At 48.1% G+C, this 16652-nt stretch overlaps 1 protein-coding gene across 1 annotated transcript in view; it reads right to left on the bottom strand.

Annotated features, from left to right (window-relative positions):
• The window catches only part of LOC141111845 (uncharacterized), a 113843-nt gene that overhangs the window by 40649 nt on the left and 56542 nt on the right, over window positions 1-16652 (bottom strand). Inside the window, exons 2-3 of the mRNA XM_073604004.1 lie at window positions 15443-15805; window positions 10676-10996 (exon numbers count right to left, since the gene is read on the bottom strand). Of these exons, the coding sequence (XP_073460105.1) occupies window positions 10676-10996; window positions 15443-15805 (684 nt within the window). The remainder of the gene's footprint in view (window positions 1-10675; window positions 10997-15442; window positions 15806-16652) is intronic.

Consider the following 16652-nt stretch of genomic DNA (forward strand, 5'->3'; position numbering starts at 1 on the left):
ATTCCAGGCATAGTACGTTTCTACAGCCATCTTTATTGGGACACTGAGCCACATCTCCCCTGTAGCTCCCCTTTTGATTGGCACATTTTCTTCCATTGGTATGGGAGACAGCACTCTCCCAGCTGCACTTTGCTGGCTCTTCCAGACACCATGACTTTTCTCCTCATAAAGCATTATTGTTTTCAATTTGCCACGAACCTCTATATGAAATTCAGATCAGTTTTTCACAGTTCAGAAATAAAATGGAGCACTGTCTCTTTAAGGCTAGTTACTTTCCTCTTGCAGGTTCTCCTCACCTGTATACACATATTGTATTGTCTCATGACCCAAAACACAATTCATATAAACAGATGAACGTACTTTGCAGGGATCCCCAGTTCTGCCCGCATCCTCCACCATATGTGAGAACTTGCATCAAATGTAGAGTTTTAAAGACTCAGCCAATCCCTTTCTTCTGCTTTTGAAAGGGCTTTTCTTGCCAAATTTTATGAAAAGAAAAGATTCAATACAGTTCCAGATATCAAAATCAAAGACCTTCCCTCGCAGGAATATTCAGCATTTGTCATCCATAAACGCAAATGAACGTTCAGCCCTTCTGGTTTGCACTTGCATCACTCCTGCTCTGGCCTTACCCTTTAGGCCTTTGTCTGTCTCCCACAGACCATCTTCTAACAAAACTCTGTGCACACAGCCCTCTGCTGCACTGGCTCCTACCTCTCTCCTAGGTGGAGCCCTCCTAACTCCTGGGCAGTGACCTCCTCTGTCTGCTGGGGTGGAGCCCAGAACAATGGCCATGTCACTATTAATGGCCCAGGACACAGCTGACCAGTCAGTGTGCTGGTGGTTCACAAAATCTGGACCCAGGACTAGAGATTCCATCCCACCTGGATCACTAAGAAATCTCGGAGCTCCAGGTCCCAAGATGGGTTTTTCTAAACCTTGATGAAACTGAAAAGCCAGTTTTCTCCTAATTATGCAAACCCCCTGGAGCCCCTCAACCTGCCTGGTTGAGAATTCTGGGTAACATCACATGCCACAATATATATATACACTACAGTATATATACAGTATCTTACAAAAGTGAGTACACCCCTCACATTTTTGTAAATATTTTATTCTAACTTTTCATGTGACAACACTGAAGAAATGACACTTTGCTAAAATGTAAAGTAGTGAGTGTACAGCTTGTATAACAGTGTAAATTTTCTGTCCCCTCAAAATAACTCAACACACAGCCATTAATGTCTAAACCACTGGCAACAAAAGTGAGTACACCCCTAAGTGAAAATGTCCAAATTGGGCCCAATTAGCCATTTTCCCTCCCCGGTGTCATGTTACCTCGTTAGTGTTACAAGGTCTCAGGTGTGAATGGGGAGCAGGTGTGTTAAATTTGGTGTTATCGCTCTCACTCTCTCATACTGGTCACTGGAAGTTCAACATGGCACCTCATGACAAAGAACTCTCTGAGGATCTGAAAAAAAGAATTGTTGCTCTACATAAAGATGGCCTAGACTATAAGAAGATTGCCAAGACCCTGAAACTGAATTGCAGCACGGTGGCCAAGACCATACAGCGGTATAACAGGACAGGTTCCACTCAGAACAGGCCTTGCCATGGTTGCCCAAAGAAGTTGAGGTCATGTGCTCAGCGTCATATCCAGAGGTTGTCTTTGGGAAATAGACGTATGAGTGCTGCCAGCATTGCTGCAGAGGTTGAAGGGGTGGGGGGTCAGCCTGTCAGTGCTCAGACCATACGCTGCACACTGCATCAAATTGGTCTGCATGGCTGTCATCCCAGAAGGAAGCCTCTTCTAAAGATGATGCACAAGAGACCGCAAACAGTTGGCTGAAGACAAGCAGACTAAGGACATGGATTACTGGAACCATGTCCTGTGGTCTGATGAAACCAAAATAAACGTATTTGGTTATAATGGTGTCAAGCATGTGTGACGGCAACCAGGTGAGGAATACAAAGACAAGCGTGTCTTGCCTACAGTCAAGCATGGTGGTGGAAGTGTCAAGGTCTGGGGCTGCATGAGTGCTGCCGGCACTGGGGAACTACAGATCATTGAGGGAACCATGAATGCCAACATGTACTGTGACATACTGAAGCAGAGCATGATCCCCTCCCTTCAGAGACTGGGCCACAGGGCAGTATTCCAACATGATAACGACCCCAAACACATCTCTAAGACTACCACTGCCTTGCTAAAGAAGCTGAGGGTAAAGGTGATGGACTCGCGATGATGGAAGGTGGAGGAGCGTAAGGTCTCTAACATCCACCAGCTCCATGATGTCGTCAGGACTCTAGTGACAACCTGTGAAGCTCTGGTGAATTCCATGCCCAAGAGGGTTAAGGCAGTGCTGGAAAATAATGGTGGTCACACAAAATATTGACCCTTTGGGCCCAGTTTGGACATTTTTTACTTAGGGGTGTACTTACTTTTGTTGCCAGTGGTTTAGACATTAATGGCTGTGTGTTGAGTTATTTTGAGGGGACAGCAAATTTACACTGTTATACAAGCTGTACACTCACTACTTTACATTGTAGCAAAGTGTAATTTCTTCAGTGTTGTCTAGGGATGAGCCGAACACCCCCCTGTTCGGTTCGCACCAGAACATGCGAACAGGAAAAAAGTTCGTTCGAACACGCGAACACCGTTAAAGTCTATGGGACACGAACATGAATAATCAAAAGTGCTAATTTTAAAGGCTAATATGCAAGTTATTGTCATAAAAAGTGTTTGGGGACCTGGGTCCTGCCCCAGGGGACATGGATCAATGCAAAAAAAAGTTTTAAAAACGGCCGTTTTTTCAGGAGCAGTGATTTTAATAATGCTTAAAGTCAAACAATAAAAGTGTAATATCCCTTTAAATTTCGTACCTGGGGGGTGTCTATAGTATGCCTGTAAAGGGGCGCATGTTTCCTGTGTTTAGAACAGTCTGACAGCAAAATGACATTTTGAAGGAAAAAACTCATTTAAAACTACCCGCGGCTATTGCATTGCCGACAATACACATAGAAGTTCATTGATAAAAACGGCATGGGAATTCCCCAAAGGGGAACCCCGAACCAAAATAAAAAAAAAAAAATGACGTGGGGGGTCACCCTAAATTCCATACCAGGCCCTTCAGGTCTGGTATGGATATTAAGGGGAACCCCGGCCAAAATTTAAAAAAAAAATGACGTGGGGTTCCCCCTAAATTCCATACCAGACCCTTCAGGTCTGGTATGGATTTTAAGGGGAACCCCGCGCCAAAAAAAAAAAAAAACGGCGTGGGGTCCCCCCGAAAATCCATACCAGACCCTTATCCGAGCACGCAACCTGGCAGGCCGCAGGAAAAGAGGGGGGGACGAGAGTGCGGCCCCCCTCCCTCCTGAACCGTACCAGGCCACATGCCCTCAACATTGGGAGGGTGCTTTGGGGTAGCCCCCCAAAACACCTTGTCCCCATGTTGATGAGGACAAGGGCCTCATCCCCACAACCCTGGCCGGTGGTTGTGGGGGTCTGCGGGCAGGGGGCTTATCGGAATCTGGAAGCCCCCTTTAACAAGGTGACCCCCAGATCCCGGCCCCCCCCCTGTGTGAAATGGTAAGGGGGTACCCCTACCATTTCACGAAAAAAGTGTCAAAAATGTTAAAAATGACAAGAGACAGTTTTTGACAATTCCTTTATTTAAATGCTTCTTCTTTCTTCTATCTTCCTTCATCTTCTGGTTCTTCTGGTTCTTCTGGCTCTTCTGGTTCTTCCTCCGGCGTTCTCGTCCAGCATCTCCTCCGTGGCGTCTTCTATCTTCTTCTCCTCGGGCCGCTCCGCACCCATGGCATGGGGGGGAGGCTCCCGCTCTTCTCTTCTTCTTTTCTTCTCCTCTTCTCTTCTTCATTTTCTTCTCCGGGCCGCTCCGCAATCCATGCTGGCATGGAGGGAGGCTCCCGCTGTCTGACAGCGCTCCTCGTCTGACAGTTCTTAAATAACGGGGGGCGGGGCCTCCCGGTGACCCCGCCCCCCTCTGACGCACGGTGACTTGACGGGACTTCCCTGTGACGTCACGGGGAATGCCACAGGGAAGTCCCGTCATGTCCCGTGCGTCAGAGGTGGGCGGGGTCACCGGGTGGCCCCGCCCCCCGTTATTTAAGAACTGTCAGACGAGGAGCGCCGTCACACAGCGGGAGCCTCCCTCCATGCCAGCATGGGTTGCGGAGCGGCCCGGAGAAGAAAATGAAGAAGAGAAGAAGATGAAGAAGATGAAGAGAAGAGCGGGAGCCTCCCCCCATGCCATGGGTGCGGAGCGGCCCGAGGAGAAGAAGATAGAAGACGCCGCAGAGGAGATGCTGGACGAGAACGCCGGAGGAAGAACCAGAAGAGCCAGAAGAACCAGAAGATGAAGGAAGATAGAAGAAAGAAGAAGCATTTAAATAAAAGAATTGTCAAAAACTGTCTCTTGTCATTTTTAACATTTTTGACAGTTTTTTAGTGAAATGGTAGGGGTAAGAACCCCCTTACCATTTCACACAGGGGGGGGGCCGGGATCTGGGGGTCCCCTTGTTAAAGGGGGCTTCCAGATTCCGATAAGCCCCCCGCCCGCAGACCCCCACAACCACCGGCCAGAGTTGTGGGGATGAGGCCCTTGTCCTCATCAACATGGGGACAAGGTGTTTTGGGGGGCTACCCCAAAGCACCCTCCCAATGTTGAGGGCATGTGGCCTGTAGGGATGAGCCGAACACCCCCCTGTTCGGTTTGCACCAGAACATGCGAACAGGAAAAAAGTTCGTTCGAACACGCGAACACCGTTAAAGTCTATGGGACACGAACATGAATAATCAAAAGTGCTAATTTTAAAGGCTAATATGCAAGTTATTGTCATAAAAAGTGTTTGGGGACCTGGGTCCTGCCCCAGGGGACATGGATCAATGCAAAAAAAAGTTTTAAAAATGGCCGTTTTTTCAGGAGCAGTGATTTTAATAATGCTTAAAGTCAAACAATAAAAGTGTAATATCCCTTTAAATTTCGTACCTGGGGGGGTCTATAGTATGCCTGTAAAGGGGCGCATGTTTCCTGTGTTTAGAACAGTCTGACAGCAAAATGACATTTTGAAGGAAAAAACTCATTTAAAACTACCCGCGGCTATTGCATTGCCGACAATACACATAGAAGTTCATTGATAAAAACGGCATGGGAATTCCCCAAAGGGGAACCCCGAACCAAAATTTAAAAAAAAAAATGACGTGGGAATCCCCCTAAATTCCATACCAGGCCCTTCAGGTCTGGTATGGATATTAAGGGGAACCCCGGCCAAAATTAAAAAAAAAAATGACGTGGGGTTCCCCCTAAATTCCATACCAGACCCTTCAGGTCTGGTATGGATTTTAAGGGGAACCCCGCGCCAAAAAAAAAAAAAAAAAACGGCGTGGGGTCCCCCCAAAAATCCATACCAGACCCTTATCCGAGCACGCAACCTGGCAGGCCGCAGGAAAAGAGGGGGGGATGAGAGTGTGGCCCCCCCCCCTGAACCGTACCAGGCCACATGCCCTCAACATTGGGAGGGTGCTTTGGGGTAGCCCCCCAAAACACCTTGTCCCCATGTTGATGAGGACAAGGGCCTCATCCCCACAACCCTGGCCGGTGGTTGTGGGGGTCTGCGGGCGGGGGGCTTATCGGAATCTGGAAGCCCCCTTTAACAAGGGGACCCCCAGATCCCGGCCCCCCCCTGTGTGAAATGGTAAGGGGGTACAAATGTACCCCTACCATTTCACTAAAAAACTGTCAAAAATGTTAAAAATGACAAGAGACAGTTTTTGACAATTCCTTTATTTAAATACTTCTTCTTTCTTCTATCTTCCTTCATCTTCTGGTTCTTCTGGTTCTTCTGGTTCTTCCTCCGGCGTTCTCGTCCAGCATCTCCTCCGCGGCGTCTTCTATCTTCTTCTCCTCGGGCCGCTCCGCACCCATGGCATGGGGGGAGGCTCCCGCCAGTGGCGTCACTAGGGTTGGTGTCACCCGGTGCGGTAAAACATGGTGTCACCCCCCCGCCTAGGCTGCCCAGCAACCTGCAGGCAGCGCACGGTCACGGGGCGCACCCAAAACCAGCCCCTGTAAATGATAGTATAGGGTGGTATAGTGACAGGTTAGGGTAGTATAGAATGGTATAGTGGCAGGTTGGGGTGGTATAGGGCAGGTTGGGGGTGGTCCAGGGCAGGTTGGGGTTGGTACAGGGCAGGTTGGGGTGGCACAGGGCAGGTTGGGGGTGGTCCAGGGCAGGTTGGGGGTGGTACAGGGCAGTTTGGGGTGGTACAGGGCAGGTTGGGGTTGGTACAGGGCAGGTTGGGGTGGCCCAGGGCAGGTTGGGGGTGGTACAGGGCAGGTTGGGTGGCACAGGGCAGGTTGGGGGTGGTCCAGGGCAGGTTGGGGTGGTACAGGACAGTTTGGGGTGGTACAGGGCAGTTTGGGGATGGTCCAGGGCAGGTTGGGGGTGGTCCAGGGCAGTTTGGGGTGGTACAGGGCAGGATGGGGATGGTACAGGGCAGGTTGGGTGGCACAGGGCAGGTTGGGGGTGGTCCAGGGCAGGTTGGGGGTGGTCCAGGGCAGTTTGGGGTGGCACAGGGCAGGATGGGGATGGTACAGGGCAGGTTGGGTGGCACAGGGCAGGTTGGGGGTGGTCCAGGGCAGGTTGGGGTGGTACAGGGCAGTTTGGGGTGGTACAGGGCAGTTTGGGGATGGTCCAGGGCAGGTTGGGGTGGCACAGGGCAGGATGGGGGTGGCACAGGGCAGGTTGGGGTGGCACAGGGCAGGATGGGGGTGGCACAGGGCAGGTTGGGGATGGTACAGGGCAGGTTGGGGTGGCACAGGGCAGGTTGGGGGTGGCACAGGGCAGGATGGGGGTGGCACAGGGCAGGTTGGGGGTGGCACAGGGCAGGTTGGAGTGGCACAGGGCAGGTTGGGGGTGGCACAGGGCAGGTTGGGGTGGCACAGGGCAGGTTGGGGATAGTACAGGGCAGGTTGGGGATGGTACAGGGCAGGTTGGGTGGCACAGGGCAGGTTGGGGTTGGTACAGGGCAGGTTTGGGGTGGTACAAGGCAGGTAGGGGTGTGTGACAGTGTGCTGTGCAGTAACTCATACCATACCTCATGCTTGCATACTTGCAGAGGAAGACCCGGGCGGGTGGGCGGGGCTGTGTCCTCGGCTCTATCTCCTTCAGCTGTGGGATCAGCGTGAAGGGGTCTGTGGGAGGAGTGGAGGAGGCGGCCACACCCCCAGCTCCGCCCACCTAATCTGGCTGCCACGGGAGATATTGGAGATCCCCGAGTGACAGCTGGGGAATGTTGTAGGCAGCCTCCCCTGCACGGCTGAATGCCCTGCTCGCACCGCTCCACTAGAAGCTATAGTGTTTAGCGGCGGCCTCGGTGACGGTGTCACCCCTCTGGCGGGTGTCACCCGGTGCGGGCCGCACCCACCGCACCCCCATAGCAACGCCCCTGGCTCCCGCTCTTCTCTTCTTCTTCATCTTCTTCTCTTCTTCTCTTCTTCATTTTCTTCTCCAGGCCGCTCCGCATCCATGCTGGCATGAAGGGAGGCTCCCGCTGTGTGACGGCGCTCCTCGTCTGACAGTTCTTAAATAACGGGGGGCAGGGCCACACGGTGACCCCGCCCCCCTCTGACGCACTGGACATGATGGGACTTCCCTGTGGCATTCCCCGTGACGTCACAGGGAAGTCCCGTCAAGTCACCGTGCGTCAGAGGGGGGCGGGATCACCGAGTGGCCCCGCCCCCCGTTATTTAAGAACTGTCAGACGAGGAGCGCCGTCACACAGCGGGAGCCTCCCGCCATGCTAGCATGTGTGAGGAGTGGCCCGAAGAAGAAAATGAAGAAGAGAAGAAAAGAAGAAGAGAAGAAGATGAAGAAGAAGAGAAGAGCGGGAGCCTCCCCCCATGCCATGGGTGCGGAGCGGCCCGAGGAGAAGAAGATAGAAGACGCCGCGGAGGAGATGCTGGACGAGAACGCCGGAGGAAGAACCAGAAGAGCCAGAAGAACCAGAAGAACCAGAAGATGAAGGAAGATAGAAGAAAGAAGAAGTATTTAAATAAAGGAATTGTCAAAAACTGTCTCTTGTCATTTTTAACATTTTTGACAGTTTTTTAGTGAAATGGTAGGGGTACTTTTGTACCCCCTTACCATTTCACACAGGGGGGGGGCCGGGATCTGGGGGTCCCCTTGTTAAAGGGGGCTTCCAGATTCCGATAAGCCCCCCGCCCGCAGACCCCCACAACCACCGGCCAGGGTTGTGGGGATGAGGCCCTTGTCCTCATCAACATGGGTGTTTGGGGGGCTACCACAAAGCACCCTCCCAATGTTGAGGGCATGTGGCCTGGTACGGTTCAGGAGGGGGGGGGGCGCACTCTCGTCCCCCCCTCTTTTCCTGCGGCCTGCCAGGTTGCGTGCTCGGATAAGGGTCTGGTATGGATTTTTGGGGGGACCCACGCCGTTTTTTTTTTTTTTTTTTTGGCGCGGGGTTCCCCTTAAAATCCATACCAGACCTGAAGGGTCTGGTATGGAATTTAGGGGGAACCTCACGTCATTTTTTTTTTTAAATTTTGGCCGGGGTTCCCCTTAATATCCATACCAGACCTGAAGGGCCTGGTATGGAATTTAGGGGGACTCCCACGTCATTTTTTTTTTTTAATTTTGGTTCGGGGTTCCCCTTTGGGGAATTCCCATGCCGTTTTTATCAATGAACTTCTATGTGTATTGTCGGCAATGCAATAGCCGCGGGTAGTTTTAAATGAGTTTTTTCCTTCAAAATGTCATTTTGCTGTCAGACTGTTCTAAACACAGGAAATATGCGCCCCTTTACAGGCATACTATAGACACCCCCCAGGTACGAAATTTAAAGGGATATTACACTTTTATTGTTTGACTTTAAGCATTATTAAAATCACTGCTCCTGAAAAAACGGCCATTTTTAAAACTTTTTTTTGCATTGATCCATGTCCCCTGGGGCAGGACCTGGGTCCCCAAACACTTTTTATGACAATAACTTGCATATTAGCCTTTAAAATTAGCACTTTTGATTTCTCCCATAGACTTTTAAAGGGTGTTCCGCGGCATTCGAATTTGCCGCGAACACCCCAAATTGTTCGCTGTTCGGCGAACTTGCGAACAGCCAATGTTCGAGTCGAACATGAGTTCGACTCGAACTCGAAGCTAATCCCTAGTGGCCTGGTACAGTTCAGGAGGGGGGGGGGTCGCACTCTCGTCCCCCCCTCTTTTCCTGCGGCCTGCCAGGTTGCGTGCTCGGATAAGGGTCTGGTATGGATTTTTGGGGGGACCCCACGCCGTTTTTTTTTTTTTTTTTGGCGCGGGGTTCCCCTTAAAATCCATACCAGACCTGAAGGGTCTGGTATGGAATTTAGGGGGAACCCCACGTCATTTTTTTTTTTTTAATTTTGGCCGGGGTTCCCCTTAATATCCATATCAGACCTGAAGGGCCTGGTATGGAATTTAGGGGGACTCCCACGTCATTTTTTTTTTTTAATTTTGGTTCGGGGTTCCCCTTTGGGGAATTCCCATGCCGTTTTTATCAATGAACTTCTATGTGTATTGTCGGCAATGCAATAGCCGCGGGTAGTTTTAAATGAGTTTTTTCCTTCAAAATGTCATTTTGCTGTCAGACTGTTCTAAACACAGGAAACATGCGCCCCTTTACAGGCATACTATAGACACCCCCCAGGTACGAAATTTAAAGGGATATTACACTTTTATTGATTGACTTTAAGCATTATTAAAATCACTGCTCCTGAAAAAACGGCCGTTTTTAAAACTTTTATTTGCATTGATCCATGTCCCCTGGGGCAGGACCCAGGTCCCCAAACACTTTTTATGACAATAACTTGCATATTAGCCTTTAAAATTAGCACTTTTGATTTCTCCCATAGACTTTTAAAGGGTGTTCCGCGGCATTCGAATTTGCCGCGAACACCCCAAATTGTTCGCTGTTCGGCGAACTTGCGAACAGCCAATGTTCGAGTCGAACATGAGTTCGACTCGAACTCGAAGCTCATCCCTAGTGTTGTCACATGAAAAGATAGAAGAAAAGATTTACAAAATGTGAGGGGTGTACTTACTTTTGTGAGATACTGTATGTGAACCAGCTCCATAGAGAGCCGGCCACACTCTCCTGTCATGCAAATTGGATGTGGGGAACCCACATTCAATTCACACTTGTGTGAACCCAACCTAAACCTCCAAATGCTCAACAACCCAAATCCCATACTTTTAAATTGTCCCTGTTCTCCTATGAGTGCTTCAGAGGTCTGCAGCTTGATGGGTGAAAAATGAAAAAGGTACCTGAGCTACTTTTAAAGCAGCATGGGCCATTTTTGGCCCCATGAACCTCAATGGGAGTGCCTGTAAAGGTGTGTTTTTCAACCCTAAACAACTTCTTGCTCCTTCTTTTAACTAACTTTTCATTGGGTAAAATATAAATGCCCAAACCTGAACACCCCTGAAAAAGTTGCTCTAAAATAGCCTGTAACAGTGTTCAAGTATGAATACAGACTCAGCTTTCCAGTGTTTTGTAAACTCACTGGGCAGCCTGTGGATCTAATCTGAATGATCTGGGATTTGTAGAGGCAGTAGGAGCCAAATTTCACAGACATTAGATTTTAAGGCTACTTACTTGGCACAGTGAAATTGAGAGTAATTTCCTCCTTCAGGGATCTGTGGGTCACAATACAGGAAAATACATCTTCGGGTTCAACTCCACTAGACGGCCTCACCGTGAGCACACTGGTCACATTAAAAGTCTCATCGCTGTTCCTTAATGGCATTGTGAGACAAACGTCTTCATCCAAAGATGAGCTGGTGAGGATACCTTTCCTGTGTTTAACCCACCGGATCTTCACTACCTCTGGGTAAAAATTGCTGACTTTACAAGAAGCAAATCCCAGGAATCCAACATCAATGAGTCTTCTATAAACCAGGTTAGTCTGCGGTTTAACTGTACAAGAGAAATTTTTATTACACACTGTTATTCATTATTTCTATATTAAGTTATTAGATGTTATCTTACAGCACTGAGAGAGAGAACATAACACTGAATCAGTCTTTGCATCAGAGGAGCTTACACTCTAATGCCCCCCCATCCACAGTCACACACTATTAGTATTATACATTCATATAGCTCTGACATATACCGCAGTACTGTACACTGAGCCAGTCACATCAGTCTCTGCACCAAAGGAGCTTCTCCACCAGGTGGTGCTGTTCTGCAAGGTGCTGTTGGCCCACTCGGCTTTGGTCTCAGCTGTGAGAAGCAACAAGCCTTGGGGCTCTACTACAGGTCTTTGCCAAGTCAGGATGCAGCAGGCTGGGGAGGATCTACGTGGAGTCTCTCCAGAGGGACTGAGGCCTACACCACATGCTCAAGCTGCAATTTATCTTGGACTTGTCCCTATGCAGGGTGAGTCCTTACCAGGTTTCCAGGACAGAGTGGTGAATAAACTTTGCCATATAGCTAAGGAGGAAGGGAAGCTTGCTAACCTGAAAGCTAAATTCAGAATGAAGAAAAATCAGGGCGATCAGACCAATATGTGTCTGAACAGCTGCTTTGGAGGCCAGAGGAGATATTTGGGGTCTAATAGACTCCAGATGTCTCCATAAAGAGCATCTGTCACGGCCTATGCCACCACAAGGGATGTTGCTCATCCCTTTTGATAGCAATAAAGTTGATAAGAAAATGTTAAAGTGATTGTAAAGTCTCGTTTTTTTTCCGATAAAAATAACAAACATGTTATATTCACCTACTCTATGTAGTGGATTTGCACAGAGCAGCTTGGATCCTCCTCTTCTCTGGTTCCTCTTCGGTGCCCCTCCCTCCTGTTGAGTGCCCCCCCACAGCAATCAGCTTGCTGTGGGGGGCACCCGAGCCAAGTCACAGCTCCCTGTGTCCATTCAGACACAGAGCCCAGACCCGGTCCCCTCTCTACCCTCATTGCCTAGTTGACTTTGATTGACAGCAGTGGCAGCCAATCAGGAGGGAGAACCTCAGATGGCTGAGACACACGTGGACATCGCTGGATAGAGATGGGGCTCTGGTAAGTATTAGGGGTGCTGGGGGGGGGGGGGGGGCTGCTGCACACAAAGGGCTTTTTATCTTAATGAATAGAATGCATTAAGATAAAAGAACCTTCTGCCTTTACAACTGCTTTAAGGTACAGTGTTAGAAAAAAAAATAATAATTATAAAATAAAATAAAATTAAGTGCTCACACACGAAGGCGACCGTACATTGGTCCTGCATGTAAATAGCAGTTGCACTGCACATGTAAGGTATCGTGGCAAATGTCAGAGTGAGAACAATAATTCTAGCACCAGACCTCCTATGTAACTCTAAACTGGTAACCTTTAAAGGCTTTTAAATCCTTGTAGTCTTAAAATCTCTATGGAGATTTTTTAGGTACCATAGTTTTGGTTCCATTCCATTGGCATACACATTGTGACATGTTTGCCATCTATTTACTAACATAATTATAACATCTTCTTTTATATTTTACCAAACAAATAAGTATTATATTGTGTTTTTGCACACTAAAATTCATGAAAGTATATTTTTTCGAAAAAAAAAAAAATTATTTGAAAAACCACTGCGCAAATATCATGTGAGCTGCCTTAACCCCGGTATCCTCTTCTTCAGTGAGCGGTCCGATTTCAGATAAAAGTGGTCTCTGCGGCGGATTCGCTGCGAGATCACTTTTATCGTGGCGGGAGAGGGCCCCGCCCTCCCGAAGCGCTCCGGTGCCCTCCGCCACTTACCGGCAGCGGCAGAGGAGATCGGGTCCTTTTTCCGTGTGTGGTATGGAGCTGAGTGAGGGGAAGATAACCCCACCCGTCTCCATACCATTGCAGGGCGGAAGGGAGTTTTTTTTTTAATGACTTTTTTTTTTATTGCATTTTAGTGTAAATATGAGATGTGATGTCTTTTTGACACCAGATCTCATATTTAAGAGGTCCTGTCATGCTTTTTTTCTATTACAAGGGATGTTTACATCCCTTGTAATAGGAATAAAAGTGACACAGTTTTTTTTTTTTTAAAGAACAGTGTAATAATATAAAATAAAAAGGAAAATAAATTAAAAAATATATATATTTTTTTCTAACGCGCCCTGTCCCGTCTGTTTTGTACTGTTTGTTGGTCTTATAGCAACCCCGCCCCCTTATGACGTCACCATCCAGGGCATGATGGGACGTGATGTCATAAGGGGGTGGGGTCACTGGATGACATCACCCGGTGACCACGCCCCATGCCTATATAAGTCATTGCGCACCGCGCACCCGGCATTACAGTGGGAGAGAGCATTGTGTCAACATCGGTAGAAGAGCAGAGGTAAGAAGATGACGCAGAAGACCGAGCAACCCCTAGCAAAAAGAGCAGGCAAAAGAGCAGAAGATAGTGGAGGAACCCAGCAGAAGACACCGGAGACCGGGAGAAGAGGCCGGAGAGAGTGGAGAAGTCAGAAGAGACCCCCGATGACGCAAGAGACCCCCAAAGTCAGAACAGACCCCCGGAGCTGCCTAATAGATTACTTTAAAAACCTGTGTAGTGTGTTTAATTTTTGACACTTTTTTTCCAGGTGGATAGATAGGGGTACGATGTACCCCATACTCATTCACATGGGGGGGGATCTGGGGGCCCCCTTATTAAAGGGGGCTCCCAGATTCCGATAAGCCCCTCATCCGCAGACCCCGACAAACAAAGGCCAGAGTTGTCGGGAAGAGGCCCTTGTCCTCATCAACATGGGGTCAAGGTGCTTTGGGGTGGGGGGGCGCTTGCTCATCCCCATCCCCTTTCCTGACCGGCCGGGCTGCGTGCTCAGATAAGGGTTTGGTATGGATTTCGGGGGGGCTCCCACACCGTTTTTTTTCGGCGAAGGGGAGTTTCCCTTAAAATCCATACCAGACCGAAGGGCCTGGTAGTGTCCGAGGGGGGAACCCCACGCCAATTTTTTTCCATTTTGGCGGGGTTCCCCTTCATCCTCAGCACACAAGTCGCACCGCAAGTCAGATCATGATGATCCGACTTCTGGTGCGACTTCTATTCAAATCAATGGGCTCCCATAGGGAACCATTGATTTTGAATAGAGGCAGAGAAACACAGAACAAGGCTTAATGCCCTTTTTACAGCGTTAATCCTCGTTTGACACCTTTTACCGGTGTCTGGCGTTTCTAGTACTGCTCTTGAACGTGATTTTATGGCGTTCAGAAAACAGCCCATAAACTCCACTGCTGATAAACGTCCAAAAACGTCCATGTGTGCATGGACACATAGGATAACATAGAGGGGAGTTTATGGGCTTTTAAAAAAAACGCCAAAACTCAAAAAAATGGCCGTTTATGAGCTCCAATGTGCATGGAGCCTAAAGGCCCTGTCAAAAAGTAATAATCAGCATCAGCCACTGGGATACCTGAGATAAAAGAAAAGTAACAATTCAAAATGCCCTTTACAACCCACATTCAGGAGATATTTGAAGCCTCACAAGTAGTATGCCAGGGAAATACTGAACACTGCAACAACAAGAAAAAACAAAAGCAAAGTAAACTAAATAGTGCCAATAAACACAGCTCCCGACAGTCCCTGATTTTGAGGGACTGCCCCTGATTTGGAGCAATGTCCCTCTGCCCCTCTTTCCTCCTCATTTGTCCCTCATTTTGGTCTGATCTATATAGTTGTATATAAAATGCACTTTTTATCTTTCAAAAAGTGTTTCCCAGTGCTAAACCTTTCATCCAATTTCTAAATTGCTGCATTTGTAAATGTCAAAATCCAGTATAAAGGAATAGTAGTGGTAAAAAAAGCACTTGTGACTTTAACTAATATTTTTTTTTGTATAATTCTTCCTTAAGGGGGCGTGGCAAAGGTGTGTGTCCTATGCCTACATACTCTTTCTAATAGGTGTCCCTCGTTACAATCTCAGAAAGTTGGGAGGTATGCAATAAGACAATCATTGGTAGTACAATAAATAAAAAGAATTACACTTACAAACTATGTATGGGTCATTCACAAAGAGTTGTCTTCACCAGGAGTAAAATTGTAAAAAATCCAGACTTTCTCACTACTAGCCGCCATGTGGGGATGAATAGTCCAGACTGCAACCAGAACAGCCATACAACCACCCAGGACCTCAATAGGAATACAGATATCCCATGACTCTGTACAAGCTCCACATCTAAGTCACCACTTTTGACATGTTTTAAGGCTCTTCCTCTTCATCAGAGTAGCAGCGGTGTCCAAACCACCATAGTGAGAGGAAGAATCTCAAAACATGTCCTTGGTGGAGTCTTAGGTGAGTTTGCAATTCTTTGGAGTCCTTTTTATTAAGAATAAACATCATATAGGCACTATCTGGTACTCTTTACTTTTCTGCTTTCTTACTGTTGTCATTGTGTACCTGATACATGCAGAGTAGATGTAGCAGTGCCGGAATCAGGAGTGACGATAACAAAGCAGCGATAATCCCCTTCATCTGTGATCTGAATGTTGGGTATATAAAGACTGGCGTTGCCTTGTTGGAGGTCTCTGTCATTCACGTGAGATCCAGGCCTCAATGATTGATGGTGGGAATCTTGAATTTGGTAAACCTTGTATTCAGTTCCATTTTGTAATCTGAGTGTCCAGGTAACTGACACTTCCCGTAGATTCAGCGGTATTGGGACACCAGACAGCAGACAAGGGATGGTGACATCTTCTCCTCTAAGAGCTTCAATAGGTACATCTTTCCCAGTAACTGTCAGCCCCTGAACCTGAAAATCACCTAAAAAGTTTGAATGAAAAAGAGAGATGACAATTGTACGGGAATTCTTGTGTAGCATATCCCTGCAAGGACCGCTAGTAGTACTGGGTCTTCTGTTCCTGCCTCGACCCCACTAAAATCCTCAGCCCCTCTGACACTCCAGGGTATACTCACACAAACAGGTAGCAACTCACAAACCTTGTGACACTAAGGGCCGGTTCACACTGCTGCGATGCGGGAACCCTACGAATCCACTGGGGGTTCCCACGCCGCATGTTTCCCGGCAGCAGTTCACACTGCCCTGCTGGGAGTGTCAGGTAAAAGTTAATGACACCCCCAAATCAGTTTGCATATTGCAGTGCGATCTGCAAACTCGGACAGGAATCAGATCGCATGGGTGTGAACACCCATGCGATCCGATTCTGCTGCTGACAAAAAAAAGGGTCCTGTGCGAGTTTGATGCAAATTCAGCCATACGTTCTTTATGGCTGAAATCGCATCGCACAGAGATCGCATGTAATTTTCACTGCAGTGCGGTGCGAATCACATCCGATCTCTGACATCGCACCAGTGTGCACCGGCCCTAAGTGGTTACGCCTTAAAAATGAAACACAAAACAGGTTAGTAGAGTCAGTGAGTATAATATCACTTAGCAAAGATGATTTAGGATAAAAAAAAGGAATATCAAACTTTCCCTGGGTTAGCATAAACAATAGCCTCTCCACCTATTCGTGTGACAACCGGCAGCCTCAAATGAATATTAACAATACTAAGGCTATGGTGCTAGTGCACATTGGTGGTGGTAAAGCTAGGCCTAGGCCACCGCTGAACAAGCAACTCAATAACTGAAAAAAAAGGACAAATTCAT

The sequence above is a fragment of the Aquarana catesbeiana genome, linkage group LG11 (genome assembly GCF_042186555.1).
Source record: "Aquarana catesbeiana isolate 2022-GZ linkage group LG11, ASM4218655v1, whole genome shotgun sequence".
Lineage (NCBI taxonomy): Eukaryota > Metazoa > Chordata > Amphibia > Anura > Ranidae > Aquarana > Aquarana catesbeiana.